Source organism: Cricetulus griseus, chromosome 3 (assembly GCF_003668045.3).
Source record: "Cricetulus griseus strain 17A/GY chromosome 3, alternate assembly CriGri-PICRH-1.0, whole genome shotgun sequence".
NCBI lineage: Eukaryota > Metazoa > Chordata > Mammalia > Rodentia > Cricetidae > Cricetulus > Cricetulus griseus.
The window spans coordinates 61,276,723-61,304,709 of NC_048596.1; the positions used below are offsets into that span (position 1 = coordinate 61,276,723).

The 27,987-nt window shown below is 48.2% G+C and overlaps 1 protein-coding gene across 1 annotated transcript in view; it reads left to right on the forward strand.

Annotated features, from left to right (window-relative positions):
* The first annotated feature begins 442 nt into the window (after positions 1–442).
* The window catches only part of Cfap46 (cilia and flagella associated protein 46), an 86,994-nt gene continuing 59,449 nt past the window's right edge, over positions 443–27,987 (forward strand). Inside the window, exons 1-16 of the mRNA XM_035441279.1 lie at positions 443–1,359; positions 1,606–1,730; positions 1,935–2,066; positions 2,720–2,784; positions 4,198–4,359; positions 5,196–5,319; positions 5,804–5,898; positions 6,706–6,816; positions 10,511–10,610; positions 15,222–15,320; positions 15,902–16,092; positions 23,554–23,782; positions 24,033–24,153; positions 25,748–25,871; positions 26,474–26,604; positions 27,343–27,467. Of these exons, the coding sequence (XP_035297170.1) occupies positions 1,311–1,359; positions 1,606–1,730; positions 1,935–2,066; positions 2,720–2,784; positions 4,198–4,359; positions 5,196–5,319; positions 5,804–5,898; positions 6,706–6,816; positions 10,511–10,610; positions 15,222–15,320; positions 15,902–16,092; positions 23,554–23,782; positions 24,033–24,153; positions 25,748–25,871; positions 26,474–26,604; positions 27,343–27,467 (1,983 nt within the window). The 5' untranslated portion in view covers positions 443–1,310. The remainder of the gene's footprint in view (positions 1,360–1,605; positions 1,731–1,934; positions 2,067–2,719; positions 2,785–4,197; positions 4,360–5,195; positions 5,320–5,803; positions 5,899–6,705; positions 6,817–10,510; positions 10,611–15,221; positions 15,321–15,901; positions 16,093–23,553; positions 23,783–24,032; positions 24,154–25,747; positions 25,872–26,473; positions 26,605–27,342; positions 27,468–27,987) is intronic.

The window sequence follows — 27,987 nt, forward strand, 5'->3', positions numbered from 1 at the left end:
GTGATGGATTTGAATGTGGGAGGCATCTCTTGGTGTCTTTTTTGATTAGTGACCACGTCAGCTCGCTGAATAGTCACGGACCTCACATTGTCACGTGTCTATCCAAGTCTTTAGCTTCTTTTAAACTTGTCTATGAGTTATCTGTTGAACTCTTGGTCTTGTACTCTACTTTTTCATTTTCCTAGCAGTCTTTCAATGATAAGAAGGCTTTACTTTTGAGTATTAATTTGTCTGTTTCTCCTTTCGTGATTTTTCTGTTTGTGCCTGTTAAGGTCTCACGGGCTCATGTGCTGACTCATAGCCCCAGAAGGTGGCGCTATTTTGAGAGGTGGCGCTTGGCTAGGGGAAGTAGGTCACTGGAGGCGTGGCCTTAGGGACTGTTGCTTCTTCCCAGTTCTTGGATGCGTTTGTCCTTCTGGACTGCACTCCGTGCTAAGTGCTCATTTGGACTTCTAGAGCCAGCTTTGTCTTTATCTATGGGCCTGCTCACCTGATGCTCCGGGGGTCTCCATCGCCGCCCACCCACTATTGCTTCTCAACCGCTGAAGCTCAGCCCCATCTGCAGCCCTCAGCTCGGTCCCAGCTAGAACCTCCAAGACTACTGTGTCTGTTTGGAAGTTCTCTCCGACAGTCGTCCTTGCCCAAAGGCCCTAGAACCTAGGAGGCGTCCTCCCACCCTCCCTGACCCCACGGCCTCTCTAATTCCTTGCAATTCGAGCTTTTGCCCAGACCGCAGCTTGAGGCAGATCTGCCCAGTCTTCACTTCTCAGATTCCTAAAGGCTTAGATCGATGTCACATGTAGACCCGACACAGGTGGCACCTGAGGATAGAAAGGGGGAACTCTTTCCCAGGCTAGTGGCTTCCCTGTGCGCCGGTAACCAGCAGCCCTCCTTCCTGTTCCTGCAGAAATCCTCTGTTGATTTTTGCGGACATGCGTCCAACCCGTGCTCGCCCAGAGCAGGAAAGCTTTGTGGAGCGCTCATTTTTTCCTGACGCAGCAAAGCGGGACACTGAAGAATGGGTGGAGGGATGGGAGGTGAGCGCAGCCTGGCGAGGAAACTGAAGAAAGCAAGGCGTTGGTACCAATTCAACATTCAAGAGTTCTTGACCTGGCCTCAGTCAGTGTCCTCCAGTCCCGCCCCGCCCCCTTCTTGCCTCCTTCCCTCTCCCTACTCCTGGCCTCAAGTACCCCCAAGTATAGTCCCGCCCCGAGCTCCAGCGTCCTCAGTCTGGGTCCGTCTCTAGGCAACCGCAACGGGTACAGCAGCGAAGCAGCGAAGCAGCTGTCTGGCTGTAGGCCTTAGGCGCCATGGACCTGGTCATCACGCAGGAGCTGACCCGTGCCCAGAACCAAGAAGGTGGGTCTCATCCTAGCTCTGCTGATGGGAACCCTTTGACCCCAGTAGAATAGCACAGAAGGCCTCCTGTGATGAGGTAGTTACAGTTATTGAGCCTGGCCTGATTGTTGAGTTGGGAGGGCTGTGGGCAGCCTGGCCAGGAAGTCGGACCCGTGTTTCTGTGCCAGAGGAAGGCTCCCCCTGGGACTGTGTCTCTCTGACACACCCATGCGGGGCCCCTCTGCTGATCCCCTCTCTGCCTGATAGATGCAGCTGCCCTGCGACGAGCTTATGAGCTGATCAAGTCAGCAAACCTGGGAAAGTCGGAGTTCGACCCCTCAGAGAGCTTCAGCCCGGACCTCTTCGTGGTGTGTGCAGAGCAGGCACTCAAGGTGGAGCCCTGGGCCTGGCTGGCACTGGAACACAATGAACCTGCCCCCCACCCCCATTTTTTGGGTGTAAATGGCATAGAGAAGGGTGGGTGGGACACTGATGAGTGTTGTGGAGAGAGGAATGACCAAGCTAGTCTCACAGTGATCCAAAGCCCGTTCATTCTGGGCATATTCCCAATTTTTCCTGGCTTCAATGTCCTACAGATGGGGGAGTCCGAGATGAGTGAGGACTGCATCCAGATGTACTTCAAAGTGAAGGCGCCAGTCACTCAGTTTCTGGGTCGAGCGCACCTGTGCAGGGCTCAGCTTTGTGGCCCACAGTCAGAGGAAAACCTGGTGAGAACAGCCCCCTTCCTGTTTCACCCCACCCCCAGGGATGGCAGCAAGGCAGGTCTTAAGAGTAGCTTTTGGGCTGGAGAGAGGCTCAGCAGTTAAGAGCACTGACTGCTCTTCCAGAGTACCCAGGTTCAATTCCCAGCAACCACATGGCAGCTCACAGCTGTCTGTAACTCTGGTTCCAGTATACCCAACATCCTCATATGGGCATACATGCAGGCAAAACACCAATGCACATAAATTTTTTTTTAAAAAAAGGGTGGCTTTTAAGTAAGATGGAGTTGAGGAACCAGACTCTGCTCCACAGTGGTGCAGAACATTTAGCGTTCCTTTTTGTGCGTCTCTCTCCACTCAGCACTTGCCAGTGCCTGGTGTGAGTCCGTCTCACCTTCAGCCTCTGTGCAACAGTGCTATGGCCTTTCTGTCATCTCTCTACCACAGCCCTCCCTGAGCTGGGCAGAGGGGGAGCTGGGAGAGTCTGACACCCATGGACGCAGCCAGTTGTGGTTTCTGAAGAGTCTTCCACAGTACCCCAACTGTGCATAAGTTGGGGTGCCAAACAGTTTGCATTTGGTGACAGAAATGGAGATGCACGATGCTGGGTGCTTGTGTGGCAAAAGTGGCTTACCTTTGTATTCGTTGTGCTGTTTTAGGAGGAATTTGAAAACTGTGTGACTCAGTACATGAAGGCCGTAAACTTCGCAAAAGGCGAACCGAGGTAGGCATGCTGAACTGCCTGCTTCCACTTGATTACATAAGAGTTTGGTGCCCCAAAGTACCAAGTGATGCTATATATTTGTACTATCATCCATCCCTCTCCTTTTTGTTTTGTGTTTAGTGGAGTTATGACACAGGCTTGGCTTCCCAGAAGTGGCATGCTTTGCTGTGCTCAGGACTTGTTGATGTCACTGGCTGTCAAAGGGTTTTCTCTATGGCCTCCTTCCCAACCTGTCCCCCAGACCCCCATTGTTCCTGGATTTTGGAGGCCAGTCTCTCTGAAGGGAGAATGGTACACCCTGGGGTTCCTCTGTTAGACTGTGATCCTCTGTCTCTGCACCTCTTCCTGTCCCCTGTACTTGTTTCTGGCTCTGCGAAACTCTAGCACAGCTTTCTATTTGGTACTTGTCTTTCCTCCACCCAAACCCAAATTCAATTATTGAAAAGTTAAGTTGGTCTACACTGACATTGGCACACATGCAGTGGGACCCAACATTAAAAGAAGCTTTCATTCATTCCGCCTGTGCCCACTGCTCATCTGTTGAAGGCCTTCTCAGATCACACACTGCATAGGAACAAGGGGACAGGGTTCAGCCCTGTACATCTTCCCCGCAGGGGCCAGGAGCTGACACTGCACCAGAGATCTTATCGGAATGAATGTTTCCAAAGACAGCCTTTAGTTCCTGGCCATGCTCCACTAAAAGGGTCTTGGAGACAACTATAGATGGGCCAAGGGGTGACTAGGACTCACTGCTTTGGTTGCTGGCCACTTGGTTTCCCTTCCTCCTTGCTGGGTAATGAGCAGCAATGCCTATCTGATGGCCAGTCAGTGATAGAATGGCAGGGCTGCCCACTCCTGACAGTGGCTCTACAGTAAGTAAGCCTTGAAGCTCCTCTGTGTCAACCCCGCAGATGATGCCCTGCCACTCAGAGGGAGATGCCTGGGAAGTGCCTCTTCACACACCTTCAGTACTCCTCAAGGGTTTATGCTCAGACATGGAGTTTGTTGTCAGTCCCTCACGTCCACCTTCAATACACTCTGTCTGGCCATCTTATGTCCACTCGGCCCCTAGGTGATTCTTGGACTTCTTCCTGGTCACAGCAGGATGCCACTCCTCCAGGAAGCTTTCCATATCCTTTCCTTCCTTGCCTATGACTGTATTTTCATGAAAGGAACCTAGTCCAGACAGGTACCGTGCCATCACCATTGTGAGACAGCCACTGTTCATGTGGAAGAGGGCTGTCAGGGGGTAGCTCTGCATCCTGGTGCTGATGCAGATTGCAGAGAAATAACCTCAAATGAGGTGCCTGTACCTGATGGTGATGGGTCACACTTCTGCTTCCCTCCTGAATGGGTCCAGGAATTAGGTCCAGCCCTGTGCCTCTAGCATTCTGACTTCCACTCCCTGCCTAGGTATTACTTCTTGGTGTTCAATGCTTCTGTTCTCTACTGGCACATGGTGCGGCCATTACTCAAGCCTGGATACCATCAGTATGTGATCCCCAGCCTCTCTCAAATCATCACCGTGTTAAACCAGACAGAAGAGGACAAGGAGTGGCAGGCAGAGCTGATGATGTGAGTGGGGACAGTAGACCTTAACGTGAACAGCCCTGGGCGAGTCCTAAACTTATTATGACCCAGGGCATATGTACCTCTCTTTCTCTTCCTAGGGAAGGGCTGGGTTCCTGACTTTTCTAGAAATCTATGGATATTGCAACAGGTCTTGGAGATACATCAGGGTTCAAAGCAAAAGAACTGTGTCACTAGTCCTGGCCCATGCCTTTAAAACAGTGCAGTGGGGTTTTGTTGTTGCTGCTGTCATTTTGGCTTTCATGTTGTTAGGCACTTTGGCAAATATCTGTGCCAATATGAGCATTACATCTGGGTTCCCAGGGGCTGTGCGTGGGATCTCTGGGGTTGCTGCTCTGAAGCCACAGGCTATTAGCAAACACCTGATCACAGTGCTGGCGGCTAGCCCAAGAAGGGACCTTCCACAGGTTTTGTCGGGATCTTGCTACAAGCTAGGGACCAGGTGGCTTTTTGACAATGCAGATCCCAGCACCAAAGATGTCAGCTCAAGTCTAGACCACAGTCTGCAGGCTTGGGGTACCTTCATGTGACCATTTGGGGAACCTCTAAGAGAAAGTTAATGCAAATGAGATCTTCCTTCAAAGTGTTGTCTGGAAATGTTCTTAGTAATTAAACTGTGCATAGTTCCTGTGCTGTCTGCAGTAGTTTCTTCCATTCCGGCTGGCCTTGCCATGGATCCTGGTGAGTGTCAGGTGCTTCACTGGAAAACTTGCGAAAGTTTGTGAAACACAGAGTTTGCAAAAGCCCGAGAACCTGGCTCTTAGAAATTTGCCACAGGAGACAGCTAAGAAGGCTAATGCCTGCTGTTTTCTATTATACAGGGAACTTCTTGAATGCTACCTGCAAGCCGGAAGACAGGAGGAGGCTGCCAAATTCTGCTTGACAGCTGCACCCTTCATCAAAGCCCATGTGCCCCACAAGTATCGGAATATATTCTCAGTCATGGTAAGTGGACACTTTAAAAGGAAAGGCAAGAAGTGGCATTCTTAAAAAGTCATTGTTCAGAGACTACACACAAAACTACAATAATCCCATTTATTGAAGAATATAAAAACATATACATACGTGAACAAAACAAGAAAAATACAATCAAAAGAACAGGCAGTTCTTCCTATATGAAGTCCTTTCATTACTATTTAAATATTTCTTTTGTAACAGCTTCAATTTTTTTAAAGATTAACAGAAAACTTGTGAAATATAAGTAATTACTATAGTGCCATGCCCCCAATGTGTCTACAATCTGTTAATTTTGATGTATAAGAATCAGCATAAATTATATATAAATATATATAGAACTTAGTGAGAATTTGTCTTCATTACAAATATTAATTTTATAGGGGGAATAAAATAATGTCTAGACACAAAATCTGAATGAATCTCAAATTCCTTATTTGAATGCAAAGTAACATTCAGTCACATTCCTGGACAGGTTCGTCATGAGCTGATGGATGATAATCAGTTAAAGGAAGAGAAGAAGCATTCTGCCAGTCTCTCCATCACTTACAGCATCAATTCGCTAAAAGCGTAAGTGGTTTGGGAAAGTTGAGCTCAGGCTGGGATCAGGACATTGTCCCCTCCTTTAGTTTTAGGGCCTAGGGCTGGCTATAGGAGCTACCCTAGAGGAGATGGTACTAGGGTTTTGTGGGGAGGATCTAAAGTAACCCCATTTACCACACCTACTACTGAGAAACAAGGGGGTAGTGAAGCCACCAACAGAGTAATCAGAGTCCCCGAAAGTGAAAAAAGTCCCCAACTGAATCAGATTTTTCTCACAAGTCCTGCCAGATGAGGTAGACCACGAGGAGACCATAGTGTGTTTGAGTGAGGAGAGTGAGATTACAGTATGATTGGTCCTGAGGAGAGTGAAGAGATTACAGGATGCTTGGTCCTGAGGAGAGTAAGAAACTGCAATATGTTCAGTCCTGAGGTGCGTGTGGAGACAAGAGCATATTTGAAGCTGAGGAGATTTCTTATTTCATGGTGGTTTTGACCCCCTGGAAATAATGCAGAGATACAGAGAGTCTTCTAAGGGCCAAAGTGTCACAGAGCAAGGGCTCCTAGGTACAGTGTTGGCTCTGCAGACATGCTGTTGCACACTTTTCTGGAGTTTCCCTGCAGTGATATATGAAAAGGAATATTGCCTTCAAGGAGAAAGATAAGGAGGCATGAAAATTTGCCTGGGAAATCTGGCACAAAGAGAGAAGGGATGTTTTGAGACTTCCATTCTGTAAGAAGCATGGACTCATTGATTTAAGAGTTTCCTTGAGGATAATTTTTTTTTAATAAATATGACAGGATGATTTGACAACATAGTGTTTAATTCAATTATAGGAAATTGGATAAAAATGATTTGCCAGAAGACATCGACCAAATTCTGATGAATGCCTTTAAACATTTAAGTCATTTTAATCACCAACGCTTCCCTTCTGTCAAAGAAGAAAAGTAAGTGTAAGCTTCCCTGTGTCTGCACACACACACAGACACCTACATGGCCACCACATACTATTCAGAAAGAACCAGAAAATGTGAAAAGATACACAGAAACAAGCACCTAGAACCACGCAAATACCAGCCCCACACCAAAAGGAGGATTTGGTGCTGCCTCCCTGGCAATATTGTCCTGACGTTTATCCTGTCTGTGTACTGTACTTGGGGTGTGACCCTTCATATCCTACCATGGGAAATCAAATTTAACTTCTAAGCATGATCCTTTTCAATTCGCCATGGTGCCTCATAAACTTCTTGGTAGCTACACAGAAGACTGCACTGACCTGAGTCCTTTCCAGGAGCTCATCTTAGTTCTGAGGTTTCTGGCATTTCTGCATACTGGTGGAGTTGGGAGGAGTTCTCAGCTGGCTCCTGAATGAAGAGTGGGTGGTGCAGATGCTGAGGTGGGAATCTGGAATGTTCTCTCACAGAGGCGGCAGGGGCTTGATTCTCTCCTCAGTGGCTGTTCATCACACCCTGTGATCACTGCATTTATTTGAAATGATGAGATCGTAATTACCCCATGTGGTGTCTTTTGCTTTCCAAGTCTCTGATCACCATTGGGGTTCATCGTTCACCTATGTTTGGGGCTTTCAAACCACCTCCTCTGAGGGTTTATCTTCTGAATTAAATGATTTTTCTCACTAACTTCTGTTCACTTTTAATGTAAGAAACCTGTTGACTCCTTGACTGTGATAACTGTTTTAGCCACAGGGCCTCTCCATATGATAGCCAGTGTTACCAGAGGCAGAGCACCGGCTGGCCTCTAGGATCATTTGGCCACTGACTTGGGCTGAAGTGTGTAGAGTTTTATATACAAGAGGATGCGCCATTGATGGGAGTGGTGTCTGCATCAGATTGCACAGTGCTGTGGAAGCAGGCCTTAGTAGCTGTAAGTTCAGATGTGTCATTCCCAATAAAGGTGGACTCTATCTAACTCCCAGGACAGGTGTCCTTTTAAGAAAAGGGAGACTAAGGCACAGAGACTCACATGGGAACAGAAGTACCAACAATTACTGGCCACAACCTGGAGAGGCAAGCAGGGATCCTCTACTGAGTCTTCAAATGGAATGTAGCTTGGGGGAACTGCCTTGATTTGAGATCTGGCCTGACAACTGAAACAATCGTGCCTGCCATTTTATGATACTTGGTCTGTGGGGCTTTGCTTGTAGGATCCCAGAAAACTGACCCAGAGCATGTGTCAGTTGTCTGTGGCTGTATGACAAATGACCATGAGCTGAGGCTTAGAACAGGGCACGTTTGTATCTATCTGGTTGTGTCTATGGGCAGGACTCTCGTTGATTTGCCAACAAGATGTTAGCTGCCTCCCTCAGGCTTTTCTGGCAGCCGAGCTGGGAAAGAACCTGCTCATATGGCTGCTGGCCCAATTAGTTCCTTATGGCCCATAGCATGTCTCCCGTGGGGATGGCCTGCCTTATCAGAACAGCCAGGGAATGCGCCAGCTGTCAATAGATAGGTGATGTGTGGTTCAGGCCTTGGGTAGACTCTGTTGGCACACAGTGGCTGTATAGTGCATGACACATTCTCCTCAGCGGGAGGAGCATGGAAAGGATCACATTTGGAGTCCCAAGGACCCTAAAGCCTAAGTGAGAGCCAGAGGTGTGCTCCCCACACCAGCCCCCAGACCCTTGTATCAGGTTAATAACAGCTCTCAGAGGACTGAGTGCTCATATATATGCTCACATCTGTCATCAGATTCTCCAAGTTACTTTACCCGACGTCAGACTCCAGCCATCCTGTCCATGTCAGGGTGTTCCATCAGGGTTTGATGATGGTGAGATCCCTTATGAGAATATGATCACTGAGGTAAATTGCTAGAAATAGGGTTGTAGGGTGCTGCACAGGGCAGGCTCACAGGAAGCTTGCTTCCTAATATCTTGGTGACTACTTTGAGCCTGTAAGATAGAAGTCCCATTGTTTGACCACAATAAAGCCAGACATTTACTCATACATATATGAGCACTGTTTTCTTTTTTTGTCCACGTTCCTTCTTTTACCTGGCTTTAAACATTCAGTATACATACACATCGTGCAGTTGGCTGTAAGAACTTTCCTGTATTGAGATCTGAGCCCTTCAGCTTTGTTATAAGTACAAGTTATCCAGGTGGCCAGTTAAGCTTTTCTAAGTTTTGATATACAGAATGCTATACTTAAACACAAGAATAATGTGAGCTAACATCTATTCCCACCAATCCTGGGCCAGATGCTGCCTTTGGTCCTTTACATGTGTGAACACAGCTACTTAGTGGAACCTGGGAATGGATATGTGGCTTCTCAGGAACTCACTGGCCCCAGCCTCCTGGCTGGTATTTCCTCTGTCAACATTCCCTACAGAGAGCTCCAAGGCTTCACTTCCATGTGAACCTCTAGCTGAAGCACACAGGGACCCCACAACCCATTGTATCTAGAAGGATCCCAGGACTGTTTCAGATTCTCAGCTCTTTGTGCAATCAACACTGGACTACCACTTCTAGGGAACTTAGAGCTCCCTGCTTGCCCAGGGTACATCATAAGCAACCTGAGCTGCCTTTTAATAGATATAGGACCCTTGCCCAAAACCCAGGGAGCCTTCGAGTTTCCCAACACTGAAGGTCCCTACTGCAATATCTTCATTTGGGCTTCTGTGTCTAGGAATCTGACTAGAGAAAAAAAATGTAACATTTGTTCAAAACCAAAATGGTTCAGGGACCAGCTATTCACCCTTCCCTGAGTTCCCCTTCTTGACCTGCCTATCAGGCCCAGAGCTCAGGTGAAGCATGGAAGCAGAAGTCCTAGGGCCATGCCTTGGATATGCAGAGTCCAAGGAGAAAAGGGTGGGCAGCAAATTGGTCCCTCTTTCCTAAACCTGTCTCCCACCTGGAACAGCTCATGACCAAAGCAACAGAAGGTGGTGCCACCACATGTAGTCACTGAGACTCTGTCTGGAGGTGACAGGGATTACAAAGTCAGGGAGACACTGTGTCTGTTCCCCCAGAATGGCTGCCAGTATCCGGAGACACTTAGTGGTTACTGATGGGGATGTTTATGGAGTCCTGTAGGAGGAAAGCAGGGATGTAGTGGCAGAACAGAATATGATGAGATGCAGAAGGTCCAAGGATGAGGTCAGGATGCTCTAGCCAGGCTCTATTGTTCTTTTTCAAAGTCGTTTGTCTATCACAGGCCCTACACTTTAAGACACATTTAAGCATCACCCACTGTGACTCAGATTGGTGATGGTGACTGTATTGATGACATCCCATATGCCTGTCACAGGGATGAAGAGCCTGTGTTGTGTCTCTCCCGACATGGCCTTCCTAAATTGTGTTCACAAGGTGGACAGTGACAGAGTCTCACAGGGCAACTGTACAGGGAGTTTGTGATGGCCCAGTGCTGCTGTGGCCTCATGGCATCTAGGCAGTAGCCTGGAATTCTGGGTGGGAACAGTGTGTCCAGCGGGGACAAATGCAACATTGTGGAGAGCCCTGGGCCATAGGGGGCAGGGTCAGGTCTGTAGCTTGTCTCACTTCACTCTTAGCTCCTGCCACAGTTACACCACTGTCACAGTGGAGCAGGATCGACATTGCCACTGCCAAACAAGTGAATTTCTTCCCCATGCTGAGCCAGGGTCTGTTTGTCCCTCCATTTCCAGAATGCTTCTGCTTTTTGAATTGGGCCGCCTGTCTTTGATCTTGAAAAATGAGTCAATGGCCTCCGACTGCCTCTCAGAGCTGAAGAAACTTGAAACCAAAGTAAGTGACTTAAGGTTAGCTCTGGGTGGTGGCTACAGGGGGTAGCTCAGAAAACTCTGGCCCCAGGGCTGACAAAAAAAGAAGTGTTGGTAGGAAAGGCCTTCTGTCCTCAACATGTGCCTCCTGCAAGAGTGTGCTGGCAGTGTCTGATGGTCTGCACCATGTCCTTCCTTTCACCTTTGTCACTGGCTCTGGCCTGTGCTGTCACCACTGCTCAGGGAAGGGCTGCGTAACACTCATGGGAGTGATGATGTACCCCATGCTCCTCTGACCCCTGGACATTTAAATCATACTTAATTTTTGCTTATTTCACGAAGGACTGCAATAGAAGTTCTATGCCTAAACTAATACTTTAGCAACTAGGGATTCCTCAGTGACATGGATTGTCAAGAACTGTCACTGTTAAATTTTTTTTATGCTTATGACAATAATGTCATCCAGGGGGAGTTTAGGAGCACAGGCAGGCGTAGAAGTGGGCTTTGGGATGGTAGCACTCTTAAAGAGGCATTTCCAGAATGGAGCGGCTGCATTCAGTGATGAGGTCAGACGACGATGGTTGTGTTGAAGAACCTGGTCTCTGTCTTGACCACTGCTTCCCAACACCTGCTGTCTGCACAGCCCCGGTTGCCTATGAGGGTGACCCTATGTGGCCTTTAGTTTATTAACTAAATGAATCCACAGGGCAGCAGACAAGCAGGAGCAGTTCACAGAGCCAAAGGGGAAACGGGGCGCATATGGGGTGCCAATATAAGACTGCATTAAATGAAAATAAGACTCTGTCTGGACCTAAACCATCAGGTGACACTTGGACAGGACTGGCCAATGGGGTGAGGAGGAAGCAGCTGAGGCTGGGGATACATGGAGTGTGGAAGTAGCATCTGATGGATTTATTTTGCAGCACTTAACCAAACTCTTTTGTGGTCCATTTTCTTCTTCTAGGTGTCTTTGACACCAGCACCCAATCCCAGCATTGGCCCTCTTTACCAACAAAGAGCTTCCTTCTCTCCCTCAATCCTGGGTTTTGTCTCTAAGACAACAGTGCTAATGGGGCACATCTCAAAATGACATCTGTTCTTGGTGAGGGGAGAGGTGTGGGGAAAGATCCACCTTGCCAGGTAGGCCTGCAAGGGAAACTTCTACGAGACCAAAGAGCATTGCCCAGTGCAGGCCTCTCATCTACTCCTCCTATTGCCCATCCACAAGGCTCTCTGTCATCTGCTGGGTTTAAAGGTGTGCGCCACCACCACCTGGCCCAACTTTTTACATCCTGTTTTCTGTTTGCCCTGTTTTTATTTCCTGTGAAAAGCACCCCATTCGTTCCCTGTGAGAATAGATGTTTCAATTTGGCAAAGAACATCTGTCATTTGTTATGATCCTTGGTACGAGTTCAGGGAAGACTGGCCATTCTTTGCCAGTGAAGTCTCCTGGGTCTTCCTGAGAAGCATGTACCATTGTCCCTCTTCTCTGCTGGGATGTAGCCTTCTTGAGAATGGAACACATCTGGCTTACTCCCTCCTACACCCCTTCCTCCCAGTACAGAAGCTGGTGCCTAAGAGGTACTCAAGAAATGTCTCCATTTTGCTGAAGATGGCCAGTTTTCAGGCCTGCGGCTCCTTGTGTGGCCTGCAGGAACCTATGGTTGGGAGTCAAAGAGCCAGGCCACTTTCAGGGTCACTATGGAGACACACCCTAGGAGGAAGAAGCACTGAGCCCAAACATCTGGCACTTTGGCCAAAAAAAAAAAAAGCAAAAACACAATTCTATGTGACTGTCCAGAAATAAGTGAGCCTTTTGCCATGTGAAGTAGTGCAGAGAGATAGTGATGCAGTCAAGCTTGTGGCCCAAACAGCAGTGATGCAACAACATTGTCCTCAAGTCAGAAGTACCTAAACACTAAACAACATACAAGAAGACACTTCAACCTTCAAGGCCTCTGTAAGGGACCTCAGGAGAAGCCTAGGGCATCAACCTGCTAGTGGTGGGATGCAGTGGGATAAAGCAGCTACAGGTCACCGGGCAGAGGAGCAGGAGTGACAGGCATTCAGGAAAGCTACCCTGACCCCTTAGCGGAACACTGGTAAGCACATTCACACAAGGGCAACATTCATGTTGGGAAAGCAGGTTACCCAGAGAAGTAAGACAGCTGAACTCTCTGCAGACAACCTGCAGACAACCCTTCCTCTTCAGCCAGACAACCAAACTCTGAATTCTCAAGTCGAGTGCTCAGGAGTGTAGGGGAAGCATCCCCACTTTACCATGCTCTGATTGTGTATAACAAAGCTTAAGAACAGGGAACACCATGTGATTCCTTCACTCATTCTAAGCAAATGAAGATGTTGTTTGGAAAGTAGATGAGATGCTTGGGTGGCCAGGGGTCAGGGGCATAGGCACAAGAAACAGGTGGCTCAGTGTTGTGTCTTCAGTTGGTTAGGCTTGCCTGGGTTTGAATAGACATAAGCCAAAGCTTGCCAAATTGTACACATCAAATATTTGCAGCTGACTATATGCCCTTTATTCTCTAAATAAACTAAAACTGCCAGTGAAACACAGAGACAAGTTTCATCCATGCAGGAGCCACCTCCATCTACAGAGGCCTATACCTTGGGCACAGGCATCATGTGTTCTCTGAAATGCTTTGTCATTAAGACTTGAACAGTGTAACTGTGTAACACTGAAAAGCTCAGAAATTCTGGCTTGTGCTGCTCCCCATAAACTGCCTCTTTAAACTTCAGACTTCCGGCTGTAGGATTTCAAGACTTGGATGAGGTCCTTGAACAAGGTTCACTCAAAGAACCCTACAATAGTCATATTGATGGCAGGGACAGGGCTTATGTCACACTCTCCCACAAGGGCAGGGTGCCCCATACCAAAACTAGTTGCTAAATGTCATAGATGTCAGAAACTAGTTTTATTATTTAAAAATTTAAGCTAGGGACTCACAGATCCCACCCCCAACATTACAGAATAATGCTATTGATCTTGGTTGCCCTCCAGAACTTGATGGTAAGACAGCATTGCTCAAGATACCACATGCTTTTGTCATAGAAGGTGGAGAAATCAAGCTGGTATGTGGAAGCTTCATCCCTATTGTCTAGCTTTCAAAACGCTGGTTCTCAGCACACACCCAGTGTTACCCAGTTGTGAGTGGTGAACCACAGTAACAACAGGCAGAACAAGACACGCACACTGCACAATAGTGCAACAAATGTTAGGGGGAAACCACCCACTTTATCATGAGCTTCAAGGCCACTCCACACAGCAGAATTTATGCCTGGCACTGTTAGCATGGCCAAGAATCCAAGACTAGGCAGGCTATAGGCTTTAGGGGAGAATCATACTGTTGCTATTCTGCTGAATGGACTTAGCAACAGACGGACTGCTCAAGACTTACCATGCTCATAGATAAGTGCATCGCTCAATCTTGTGAGAGAGCTTCTTTATAGTAGAAGATCAACGCAGTCCCACAACTAGTCAGCATTCAGAGAATAAGAAACGGCAGAGTGCTCAGTCTATGTGGGACATGTATATCACACCCCACCTTCCAAAGCTCAGACAATTGCAGAAGTGCAGGTGGAAAGACTGTAAGAGCCGGACACAATGAGTGACTGTAAAGAAACAGTGTCTTCTGGACTGTTGCCCAAGTGAACTGACTGTGGCTGTGACAGCATGCATGAGACCCATATGAGATAAAGCCACACATGTCAGCCAGCATGAGAAGGTCAGAAGTCCCACACATAGTTCAGAAACTATTGGCAACTGGTGGCTGCTGGAAGAAGGAGGGTCCATGTTTTTTCAGGGATGTCACCCCTGGGAGGCTACCCATGCCCTGGTAGATGGCTCTATACCAGTGCACATACTGACAGCAATAAGTGGACTCTGTAGTTAAAAAAAAAAAGTCAATACATGAAATTGGAAGGAATAGAGGCTGTGGAGTTAGAAGAGTTAGAGGGGAGTGAGTAGAGGTGAGTTTGATTAAAACACGTGATGTGCATATATGAAATTCTTAATTAAAAACAAAGGGAAGAAAAATTTAAACCAGAGGCTGAGATGCCACCAGATCCGAGGACCTGAGTTTGGTCCATAGAATCCACATTGCAGAAGGAGAGAGCTAATTCTTGCAAGTTGTCCTCTGATGTCCATACTCACACACATACATTCACATGATCAGTTTTTTTTTTTTTAAATGTAGGTCAGATGTGGTGGCTTACTTCTCTAATCCCCACACTCAGGAAACTGAGTTAGGACTGGTGTGAGTCCAAAGCTGTCCTGAGCTATAGAGTTCCTCAGAAGTCTTGGCAAAAATGTGAGAGTCTGCATTTTTAAAAAAGAGAAAGAAATGAGAAAATAAGGGAAAATCAAGGTTCTCTAAAATCAGTGAGGTTTGTATTTCCCCTCCTGCTAAAAGGTTTCAGAAAGTCTTTCTCCCTTTGTGTCTTTTGAGACACAGTACGTTTTCCTCCCGTGACTTTGCACCGTTTTCTGATTGTCCATTTTCTGGTTTCTGTTTCTTCTGGGAAATTCAAGGCATCTTAAGGGTCTTTAAAGCTGATGAGTGTGCATGATTGCTGTCATTTATGTCTTTGTGCTCAAAACTCCCATCTGCATCCACAGGATCTTGCCAAGCTGCTAGAAATCGAAGGTCTGGAGTGTGAATTAGAAGCTTTGAGACTGGAGAGTAAAATTAATATGTACCTTCGAGGAGCCGTTGAGGTAAGCCTTAAGCCCAAGTCAGAGTTCCCCTGGACCCAGGACCTCTGGGGTCAGGCCAGCTTTGTAAGCTTGACAGTGAGGTGCCTCGGGGAAGGAAGCCAGAGGCCATGGGGGATGTGGTCGAGAACAGGATAGGTGTGGAGTTTGAGGAAGGCTCAGAGCATGGTGAGAGTGTTCCATGGGTTCTGAAATTCTAGCCTGGAGCATTTCTGCTGGAAAGGACACATACACAAACCATAGGTGGTGGTTCTCAGCAGTGAATGAATGAGTAGACTCCAGTAAGAAATGGACTTTGACTTTACTTGTCCAAGAAACACAATGAGCCGCGGCTATGTCTAAGCCCTTTGGCTGAATGTCTGGTAAAGTGCCCACTATGGAATAGGAAGGATCACTGTGGCATTCTCAGAGGGATCGGGGCCCTGATCTGATGACCTGGAAATAGCTTATGCCCGATCCCCTAATCTGTCATCTACCCTGATTGCCATCCGTCCCCAGCACTGGCTTTTCCAGATGGTGACCATAACTAGTTTCCCATCCTAGTCTCACAACCCTCAGCCAGCCACTCAACATGCTCCCTACAGAGCCAGCTGAACATCATAGAGAGACTGGACATCATACTGCAGCGGGCCATCCGTTTGGGTGACCCCACGGCCATCCATGTGCTGTGTACCACACAGTGGAACACCTGCCTGCCCCTGCTGCAGCGCAACCTGAGGCACTACCTCCGGAAGCCACTGACCACCATCGCTGAGATTCTGGAAAAAGTTGATAGGTGGGCACCATTTCTCCTGGGTTAGCCCCAAGGGCTCTTAGTGGGGGAGAGCCGGGGTAGGGATTTTTAGTACTACAAACAGACAGGGTCCGTGGTGTGTGCACCCTGTTCTCAGCATCACTTGTGGGGCGCACAGGTACAAGAGCCCAGCTGCACTTGTTCAGCGGATGCCTTTCAGTCACCCAAGGAACCCAGATCAAGAATCCTCATGGCATAAACAGTCCTCGCTCTGTCTACCTGTCAATGTATAGTGGTGGTGATTGTCTGGAGAGAGACTTGTCGATGTATCCTCAATAGCCACAGTGGGCATGTTGTAGACGGGCTACCACCATAATCCAAAGTGACCCGTCCAGCAGGTCCAGTTATTCCAGGGTCTGAAGAGGTACTGCCTGAATCATAGGCGAGAGAAAGAAAAGAGACCAAGCAAGATTCTGTTGTCAAGGTCTCAGTTTATTGAAGGAACAGTAGGACTTACATAGGAATATGGCAGGATGGGAGTGCCTTACTGTGGTTAGTATCTCTGGTGTTTTGCGTAAGCAGCTATCTGAAGAACGTCTGCTGCCTGGGAACATCTTATGTTCCTAGTTCTCGAGGCTGCTTATCTCCTCCTGGGATAGAACACCCCGTGGTGGCAGTTGCCAGGTGGCAGGTCTTTCAAGGACCTGTAGTTTCCCACCACTCTGGATGGCCCCTTGACTTATGGCTCCCAACATCTCCCCCTTTCCTTTATTATGACGAAGTGCCATGTTATTGGGTCAGGACCCCTGTCTTAGGACAACTGAGGGGTTGCGTCCCTCTCTCTGGCGCCATGCCCGTTGAGCCGGCCTCTACGGCCTCTGTGTGGCGTGCTATCCATCGGAGGGTCCCTCAGGCTCCCGTCATTGAGTATCCTGCCCTGGACGTGGGGAGGAGGGATCAAGGCCAGACCTATTAACTCCAGGCTGTCCAGGCAGGCAACAAACGGCAAGCTTACTGATCTAGTGCGGCTAGCGGTTAGTGGGGTCAAAAAAGGAAAAGAAAGGGAAGGATAGAGGGGTCAGGGGAGTGCTGTTCCAGTCAAAACACGCCATATTCCAAGGTGCATAGGATTCCAAGGATTCCAAGGTGCATAGGCTGGGGTTCGTAAGGAGGAGAAGTCAAGGGCTGTCAATTCCTCCATCAGTTCTGGTTCCTCAGCTATCTCTAATTCCCGTGTCTGGAGGCGATGGTAGTGAACGGTAACAGGCTCCTTAATCATGACATCAATCTGTGTCTTAACAAATCTGGTTAGTTTTGCAAAGGCCTAAGGGCCGAATGATATAAGGAGGAGTAGACCCATAAGGGGTCCCAGGACACTTGGCAAAAGAGTTGATAGCCAGGGAGAAGTAGAGAACCAGTTTTGATACCATGATTCTTGTTGTTCCCTCTGTTTTTTCCTAATTTCTAGGTTAGTTTTTACTTTCTCTATGCTGTCTTGTACCAGTCCAGTCTTATCCTTATAAAAACAGCATTCCTCTTTAAGAGCTGCACAGAGGCCTCCTTCTTTAAGAAAGACGAGGTCAAGACCTCTCCTATTTTGTAACACCACCTCAGATAGGGAGACCAATGAGTCTTTTAAGTTTTGTAAACCTGTTTGTAATTCCTTTATATCTTTGTCCACTGCCATAGACAGTTGTGCATATTGCTGTTTAGAGGTGACAAGGGAGGCTATCCCTGTCCCTGCTCCTGCAGCTCCTAGTCCTAAAATGACAGCCAGGGTAATGGCCGAAATAGGTTCTCTTTTCTGTCGAGACCTTTCATCACCCCTCTCCCATGTTGGGAGGAGGTCTTCAGGGTCATGTATAGATAAGCGAGGCATCAGTTGTACAAGTGCACAGTAATCGAGTTCATGTAAAAACTGGGCAGTAATAATGTAGGTGGTGAGTCCCAGAGAGCAAGCAAAATAAGTTCCATCAGGTGCAGCTACATATGTAGATGACTGGCTAATGATGATAGTTTGGTTGCACATTGGCTGTAAGGGTTCTGGGAAACGGAGTTCCAGTCCTCTAATACAGAGGCCTTTGCCTGAGATCTGGCTTAAGGTCAAGCCCTCATGGTTCACAGAATGCCATCTTAGCGAGTAAGTCTCATTGGTGAAGGTAAGGTTTTCGAAGGTCAGCATGCCCTCATAGAAGGGTGGCCGAGGGGAAAAGCAAATCCAGCATTCCTGATAGTGAGAATTATTAAGGGACTGTAGGGCTAAAGCAGAAGCATTTACCATGGATAGAATGAGTTCCGCTGAGGAAGCAGGTCTTTGGGGTAACATGGGCTGAAAAATCGTGGTGCAGATAGAGGGACTTACTGTAGCAGGGAGGCTCGAGGGGCGGGCAGTTTTAGGGAGTGAGTCACGTAAAACTGTGGCAGCTTTAGGGAGTGCGCCATGCAAAACTGTGTTGGGGCCCATCGCTATCGTCTGAGCCCGGGGAACAGATTTTGTTAGTTTTATCTTAAAGGTCAAGCAATGTCTCCACCTAGCCAGTATACACGAAGTCCCCATTCCAGGCCCCTAGAGTTGGCCCAGTCATATCTCCTTCCTGGGTCTGTGAAAGAAATATTCAGGGGGTTGCACCATCCCTTGGTAGGGGAATCAGTATAGCACAACCTGGTGCGGGCAGCCTCTTTTGAGCTGGGAATTTTTCTTTTAACTGTAATAAAATCCCAGTTGGAGGAAGGGATAGCAAGTTTGAATTTTCTTCTGGGATATCTTGAAGCCTCGAGACTGCAGGGCCTGAACCAGAGACTGGGCAATAATTTGCGCCAAAATCTGTGATTTAGCAGTAATTAATAAGTCATGCATATAATGAATGATATATGCTTCAGGAAACTCTAATCTTAAAGGATCTACAGATTGGGCTACAAAGCGTTGACACAATGTAGGGGAATTGGCCATGCCCTGTGGCAGGACTCACCATTGAAAGGGAGGGTTGGGGGCAAGGTGATTTTGTATCTACAAGGACACATTCAAGCTGTGAATCTAACATGATGGCTCTCTCCTGAGGCTTTTTATAAACCCTTTTTAAAATCATGTATCAACTTTTATTTTTTAGATTTTTCCTTTTTGAACCATAAAAATTTAGTAAGACCTGTATTCTCTCATCTGCCAAATTTTACAGAATCATCTATAGATTTCTCATGTCTCTAAGCTAATGCTATAAACTTTTGCTAACTTTTTAGTTGACTATCTCCTAGGGCTCAAATCATAATTTTTCCTGTTAAGACATTGACTCATTAACTGGATGCTCTTTTTGACCCTATTAAAGTGATTTTGATATTTTTAAACAATATCCGAGGCAATGTAAATATCTCTAATCATATCCAAGGCAATTTAGGCATTTCCATTCATCCGCATTCATAAATTCATAATCACATCATGCATCCAGGTGTGGCCACACCGTTCATTCATAACTTGCATACGTCTCACATTTCTCCTTTGCCTAGGTTATGATCAGTTTGTTGAAAAGAAAAATCCCTAATTGAAATTTCTCCTAACATAGTAGCTATAGTTAATCCTTGAAATATGAGCATCCAAGATTTGAACAATTCTAAGTTTAAATATGTTGCCCTTTCTTCCCTATAAGTCTCAAAAACAGTTTCTGTCTGGCTGTATCAATAGCATTTATATACACTGAATAGACATAACCCATGGCAGCATCTCCCAAGGCAGTTACCCCAAGGAGGCAGGCTGTCCGACACCCCAGCAGCCCTTTTATCTAGCCTGCCGCAGATGCCAGCACGAGGTGGCACCAAGCCGCTGGCTGAGGGCCGGCAGACCAAGGCCGCTGCCATGGCTGACCTTGGCCTTAGCTCGGCTATGCCCTCTGGGTCGCTGAAAAATATGCGGCTGTATTTTGGGCACAAGCCTGATCCCTTATTTTCTCTTTTATTGGGACTCTGTCTTCTCCCTGTTCAGCCTGTGAATGCATCCTTGGGGCTCCCTGAGGCTGCAGTGGAGTTGTCTGGAATGTTGACAACAACTGAGAGACAAGGGGAGGGACCTGTAATTTCCCACCACTCTGGATGGCCCCTTGATTTATGGCTCCCAACACCAAAGACTTCTTCTTCTAAGTGCACTGCCCTTTGCTCACACACCATACTGCAGGGGCTCTGTCATTCCGTCCTCACAAACTCTTAGTCTTATTCATCCCTTGACTTCAGCTGTACTGTGGATATGTACTTGCATTCAACAGTAGATACTTTTTATTTACCTGTGTGAACAAGTGTCTTTGCTGTGCTGTTGACATTCACTTGTCTGTTTTGATGACCTGCCTGCTTAGACCATATGTCTCTGCCAATTTAGCACCAAGGTCATGCTGGCTTTATACGATGACTTGTGGGGTGTCATTCGAAAATTGCTTTCCAGAGGAACTGATACAAATACTTGTCATGTTTCCCAAAATCGTCAGCGAAATCATCCAAGCTCAGGGTGGGCTTAGTCTGGTCATCTAAATCCTGGGAAAGTCTTCAGTCTGAGACAGTCCCTAAGTCTTGACGAAATGAGGAGCCCGTCCCCAGAGCACTGTGTCACCATGCCTGGGTGGTCACATGGCTCATGCTCTGCACCCTGGTTTTGTCAGCTGTAAAGACTCCAGGGAGGGGAGCATTGCAGGTCTCCTAGGCAGGATGTGACGCCACTGCCTCCCCTCCTCTCTGCAGATGCACTCTCCATTAAGGCTGTGTACATGCCTAGTCTGGCATTCTATGTTGTTTGATGCTGACTCCAACACGCCTGCTCCCGGTGCCCACTGTTGCACAGCTCGTCTACCATGGGGTGGCTACCATGGTCTGGATGCTCACCAGTATGCTCTTCCTCTCTTCATTCTGCCACTGTGCTATCTCCAGGAGCTAGCCGAATAGTTTAGACTTCCCTCTTCCTTCTGTTGGCTTCCTTGCTTTTATGTATCTCTAGGAGATGGGCTCCTCCAAGGTCACAGCTGGGCTCCCTTTACCTAGCACAGCCTGCATGAGGCCCTCAGTTCCCACCGCCCCTCTCTCCACCCATGGAGATGCTGGCCTTATTATGCCACCATGGTGCCACCCCACAGCTAATCTGTGCCTATCGCTGGCGATAGTTTTATTCTAGGAAAACCATGGCCTCTTGACATTTACCTCATCTTTACACTTCCAGGATCATCTCCTTCTTCCACAGAGCAGAGTTCTCCATCCAGGGGGTGCATCCACCCTGAAGCACAGGGCATGGCTGGTGGACACCCTCAGCCCTGCTGATCTGAATGGACCCCACACCATCTCAGTTTCAGAGAACTGATGTTGCGTGTTACCGGATGTGGGGTTGGCAGACACGCTGTTCTTTAAACACCTTACAGAGGTTTTGGCTCCGATCCCCATGATCTCTGATGGACAGTCCAGTGCAGTATGGTTCTCTGTGAGCACCATCTCCCCTCCTATTTTTAAGCTTGTCTCTTTAATTTTTCAGCATGTTGATTATAATATTCCTAGGGGCCTTTTAAATTTTAATGTAATTCAAGTATGTCGGATGACACTTTTGATAAGACTTGGGGAGTTTTGAGCTATGGTTTCTTTGAATGCATTCCTCTTTCTGGGATGCTAGCTATACATACACAGAATGTGGGGTGTTCCTCACAGCTCCTGCACACTGTTTGGTTTTTTAATTCTTTTGCTCTCTTCTGGTCAGGCCATTGCTGTTTCCAGGCTCATGGTCTTCCTGGCTGTCTGTTCTGCCATCATACTTGTCTAGGACAGTCTTTCTTTCACTTACCACAGCTTTTGGGTCTAGTATTTACTTGTTACCACTGTTTTCCTTTTTTTGTGAGCAGGTTCATGCCATGTATACTGTGATATCTACTTTAAAAGGTTTATCTGCACAACCCAACTGCCAGCCTATCTGTATCCTGACCCTGTGTTATAGCCTTCCATCTCAGGGCATGACTAAAGACTAATGAGTCTATGTTAAGTATTAGAGGTGGTATCATACAGAGCCTTTGCACTTGTGTTTGTTTAAGACAGGGTCCTATGTAGCTTGTAGACAATGCAGACCTGATTAGCCTTAACTTGTTATATAAATCAGGCTGGCCTCCAGCTTGCCATGATCCTCCTGCCTCTGCTTTACAAGTACTCTGAATGCACCGTGATTGTTGCTGTTTTAAAAGAATTGTTTTTGTTTTGGTGGGCACTTTAATGTTGGCTGATGGTCTTAAAGCCACATTGGCTGGTCCACCTTGTCCTAGTTTATCTCTGGGGTTTCCCACTCCCATCCCAGAGAGAATTTGCCTGGGACCTTTGTGTTTTGCTGGGGCAGAGGTACAGAGATCCCTGGTGTTCAGCAATCTCATGTTCTGACTGCCACTTGTTCAGAGGACACCGTGCCCACCTGCTCCATCTCTTGGGAGCCCACAGCTACTTCCTTTGTGAGTTTCTTTCCAAGGGATCCCGATTTCATGCTATCCAGCACCAGTGCCTTGAAACAGCTGCCCTCTTGTTAGATGGTTTTGCAGATGCTGGGGGTGACCAGGGGACTATCATAGTGGAAGCAGAAGCAGCTGTAGCCTTGGGTCAGCTATCTGGCTTGTTTTCAGGTTGTGAACTCTGGTTTTACATCTGCCGGTTGTGGTTTTCATTTTTGGTTCCCTGTGGGCTTCTCTTTATGAATGACCCCTGCTGTCTGTTACTGACAAGTTTCACATGGGCCCCTCTTACTCCATCCACAGTAGGCATCATGGTGCATCAGATCCCTGCTCCTTTGGGTAGCAGTGCTCCAACACCTGTTACCACAGGCTCTCTCCACTTCTCTGCACAGCCTCATGGCATTTCTGTTATCCCGGTGGTCATGAGAACACTACTATCGCTTTCTTTCGTCATCTTGGTAGAAAGTCAGTGAGTGTATAGGTCCTAGAGCATCTTCATCCCAGTCCATGGGTTGTTAGCTCTGTGTTCTGCAGTGGTACTTGAGGTGCGGACCCCCCCCCCCGCCCACATCACTACTGTAGGAAGCTTTTACTCTCCAAACCTGGCTGAGCACCAGCCAGAATATGGCTAAGCCTCCCGGGCAAACATGGAGTGTATCCATCACAGCAAAGACAATGAACTACAGCACTGACACCAAGTATATTCTAGGAGGCAGAGGTACATTGCAGTAGACAGCAGGGTGACAGTGATATCTGGGTGGCCATACCTGGGCCTGCCTGTATGTTGGTGTCACAGTAGGAAGCACTATACTAACCTTTTCCCTGTCTGCTTCTTCTCAACCTGGGCGCAAGGCTCAGTGAGCATGTCTCCAGGGGCCTATAATAACAACCACTGTAGATTTTCTCTCCCTTGGCAAGGTTTTTGGACAAGGCAGGAAGGAGGTTAGAAAGCAGGGCTCTGGGCAGCCATATCATTCCATGCCTCTTGCTGGTGACTGGACAGAAGTCCCATAGGCACACAAGCAAACCACCATAGCTTCCTCACATGTGCTGTCATCTCTAGTCTCATGACCCTGATGCGCTGCCAAGTCCACATGGAGATGGCATGCATTGAGCAGGATGAGGACCGGCTGGAGCCTGCCATTGAGCACTTGAAGAAGGCCATGCGCCTGGACAGCCAAGGCATCTACCAGGACAAGTTAAGCATGGTTTACAACCGGCTGCAGTTGTGTACTATGCTGTACCAGTCCCCTGATCGTCCTGAGGACAAGGCCACCATGGCCATTGAACAGGTACGGACCCAACCCATTGTGGGGCCAGGCTTCAAATGAAGAGTCTAAGGGGGAACCCTAGACAGAGAGAGTCTTAGGGACCATGCAGACCCAAGGATGAGGCCCAAGCTTAGCTACTCAAGGTCTGTCTGGCATACAGAAGACCTGTGGGAGCTCTGTTGCCTGAGGGTGGAACCGCAGGATGCCTCAAGAGTCTCAACCATCCCAGTGGTGAGGCTACCTTACATTGTGCACATCATACTGTTTGCAGGCAAAGAAAGCCACCCTGAAAGACAGTGCCCGGAAGAAGCGTGCACTCCTGGTGAACGCGGGTCTGGCCCTCGCCCCTGACACCTTCCAGATCGTGCTGGACAGCGAGAATGAGGCCAAAGGTTAAGTGCTGACCTTGAAATCACTGCCCTTGACCTTGTGACACATCATATCAGTCTCTGGAAGCACTAGAGAAGGATTGTGTCTACAAGTGGCTATTAGTAGCAGAGTATCACAACCAGAACTTAACCTCACTGTTCCAGATGCTGGACGTCTGTGGTTAGGATGTAATGGGCTGGTCTCTCGTAGTGCCATCTCCCTTGGCTTGCAGATAGTCAGCTTTGCTCTGTGTCCTCACTGGCTGTCCTATACGTCTACCTCAATGTCCTCTTTGTACAAGGCCTCAGTCATAGAGTGAGCAGGGCCTCCTGGATGGTCTCTTCAACCCTATCACCTATTCAGACCCCATCTCTTGAGAACAAGCCTTCATTTTGGAGTCCAAGGCAGGGCTTGGAAGCAGCCTGTCTGGGGGCACAGTTCAGTCCCCAGTACCATCTGAGGCACAAAGACGGCAGCTCCAGGGTACTCTTTGTCTCAAAGCCGAGTATATTTCACTTACCTGGACCACCTACTTTGTCCCCAGGGTAGAAACAGGGTTGTACTATACCCTAGTTATGGCTGATGAGCCCATCTATCAGGGACAAGCCAGTAACTCCAGCTAGATTTTAGTTGGCGGAGGCACTCTCCTGGAGCTCCCTCCAGCACAGCTCTGACAAAAAGCGTTACAGAGACGTGAGCCTTGAAGACGACTGTCTGAAGTTGAGTTAGCTGTAGCCCATGTTGTGGGTCCAAGAAAGGGGCCCACAAGAAAGGAAGGATGAAGTCATGACCCTGTACTGGGATGAATGAAGCCCCCAGAAATAGAGCCCTCATAGCCCAGGAGGTGTCTGTCTACTCCTCAGTATCCTTTGACCTTTTTTCATGGCTCTGGTTGTGTTTTGTTTTGACTCTCATGAGTCTGAGAAGCTTTGGGTCTGTTGACATTACATGGGTGGGCCTATCCTACTTGGTTGGTTCATTTCAATAGATGAACATAAACGGCTGGCCTAGAGTCTGCATTTTCACCAGAGGACATAGTGCCAAGCTGGCACCTGAGGACTTACCAAGGCTTGGAGGCCCAGGGGGAGGGTACCCCAGCAAGTGAACACATGTGTTATATATGGAAGCACAGAAGAGGCAGGAGGTCACCCAAGAGGAGGTGTATCCCCCCCCTCCAATCCCAAGCCCCAGTTTCCTATCTGGTGTCTCCTGTGCCTGGCTCTGCACTGGGCAGCTGTCTCTCACTGTGAAGTTGATCTCTAGGTGGGTGTTCGTCTTAGATCTGGAAAGGGGACAGTGATTCAGAACCTCGACATCAAGCAGACATGACTGTCGAGCTTGGCAGTGAATAGTGGGTGCTGTCTGAGAGGCCTGGTGCTTCTGAGACAACACAGGCTGTCTCTGAGAGCTGGAGGCTCTACACACACCATAGTAGCTCAATGTCATTGCCGGTCCAAAAGCAAAGATGCCCTAGTAATGGGTCCTCCTCATACCCCAAGAATGAGCACAGCTGTCAAAACCTCATTGCAGAGTATGGTGTCATTGGCCTGGGTCAGCAGTGCTATTCCACACCCAACCCTGGCCCGCCTCCTCACCTTGAATGTTTCATGCTTTCAGTTTCCACTGGGAAAACCAGGGGCCGTTTCACCTACCTCTGTGCAAAAGCTCGACATTACATTCTCAGCGTGGACAAAGCTGCTGGGCACCTGCGGCGTCTGGGAAATGAGAATGACAAAGAGAGGTGAGCCGGGAAGGAGGGAGCAGTGCGGGCAAGGAGGGTCTGTCAGCTGAGACCTTCATCCAGACACTGAGTTCATGGCTACCTGAGACACTGTGAGGGATGACACGTCACAGATAACCCATATGCAGCCTCAGTGCCGAAGGTGTGCCTCTTTCCTGTGGAACACTGAGCCACTTATTAGGGCATGCTGGCCAAGGCTACCTACCACAGGAGTACCCAACCCAGGGAGACCTACCCACACCACATTCAGGGAAATAAATTACGTGGGGGCATTTCTCATTGTTAAAAGGCCAGAAGTGTCGCTGATACTGGGGAGAGAACAACCAGAGAGCTGCACATGACCTTGGGGACAGCCCTAGCTCTGACCTCTGGGCCATGACCCTACAAACTGTTCCAGCTCTGACCCTTGAGTTATGACCCCTGCATGACCCCACTGTCTAGGACTGTCTTCCCATTCACACCCTCGGCCAGCTGCACTTGTGTGTTTCAAGTCAGTACTTGGCACCTGGATGCTATAGGGTGGCTTTCCCCTGGAACAGTCCCTCCAGGTGTTCCTAATTTCACCTGTGCTTTCTTTTCACCACCTGGATCTTGATGTACAGAATTATGATTTGGTCCGAGCTGGCCAAGGTTGCCTGGAATCAAGACGTGTGTGATGTCTGTCGCACGGCAACCCGCTTCGGCCTTCTGTATGACAATCTCAAGTCAAAGAAGACCACAAAGCTAAAACGAGGTGTGCATCCCTACCATGCATGTGCCCCCTTGGCCTGTGGGTAGGCTGACCTTTAGGGCTTCATGAACCTCTGGTGGCTGTGGCAGCCACAGCACCTCTGAACCAGTAGATCCCACCAAGGGACACCAGGCAAAGGATGTAACACTGAGCCAATGGACCCTTCCTGGAAGGGTTCTGATCATGTGTTTGGTTTAAAAGGGCCTTTACACCGACAGCAACATTTCTGAGTACATATTTGGTCTGGCCTCTGCATCTGTAGGCTTTACATCCACAACATCAACCACAAAGGTTTCAAAGTATTTGCAACAAAAACAAGCATCTGTGCTGAGCATACACAGCCTGCTTCCTGGCTGTTATCCCTGAACATTGCCCTTTCACAGTGATCCACACAGTGCGTACATTGCGCCCAATGTCACAGTCAACAACAGATGATTTACAATGCAAAGGAGGGCTGTAAAGTTTCCATGTGTACATGGAGCCATTTTATAAAAAGGACTGTGCCTCAGTACCCCTGGGAGGGGGGGGCGGTCCCAGCAACACTGAGTGGCAGCTGTGCTTAAAACTGACCAATAGTAACCACAAGGGATACAGAGTTAGAGCAACCCATGCTGTCCCTCTTGAAGAGCTCCTCCCACAAAGAGCTGGGCAGAGACTTGGGCAGCAGGTTGCTGCGGGAGGAACTGCTGCAGTTTGACTTGCTCAAAAGGAGCCCATCTTTCCCTGCTGCTCTTCCCTCAGTGAAGAAGAAGAAAGGTACCGAGGGCACCGTGCATGACGTGGGGCCATCTGAGATGGCCCTACAGAAGCATATGTCCCCTGACCTGCTGAGGAAGATCGCAGAGATGTCATTCCTCAGTGCTGAGGTGCGTCATGAAGGTCTTGGCCACTGTAGCTCCCAGTGTTGAGGTGACCATTAACATACCAGAGAGACGTATCATGCGGGCTCCCCAAGGCACACACATCCCTAAACAAAACTGTAGAGAGGAAATGAATTCAGTTCCCGGAGGACTGCGTGAGAAAAGTGTGAACAGAGGTGCAGTGTGGTGTGCATTGGCATGAATTTTCTTTGTGGGAAATCATTTCTGGATTTGGGATGTGAAGTTATGTTCAGGGATTGAACTCACGGTTGACTCAGGAAGCTGTTGAAGGAGGTGTGATCCCTGCCATAGGACTCTGTGGGCTCAGTGGAGGCCTGAGCTGGATCTTGGTTCCCCAAAACCAATAGGCCTGCTCCTTTACAGACGGGGTACTGAGAGCCAGTGCTGGACCATGTGTGTTGTGACCCAACAGTATCCAAAGCCCCCACACCTGTGCCAATGTCAGAGGCAACCTTGGCCATCCGTTTTATCCTCACAATTATATAGCATTTCCTTTGGTTTCACT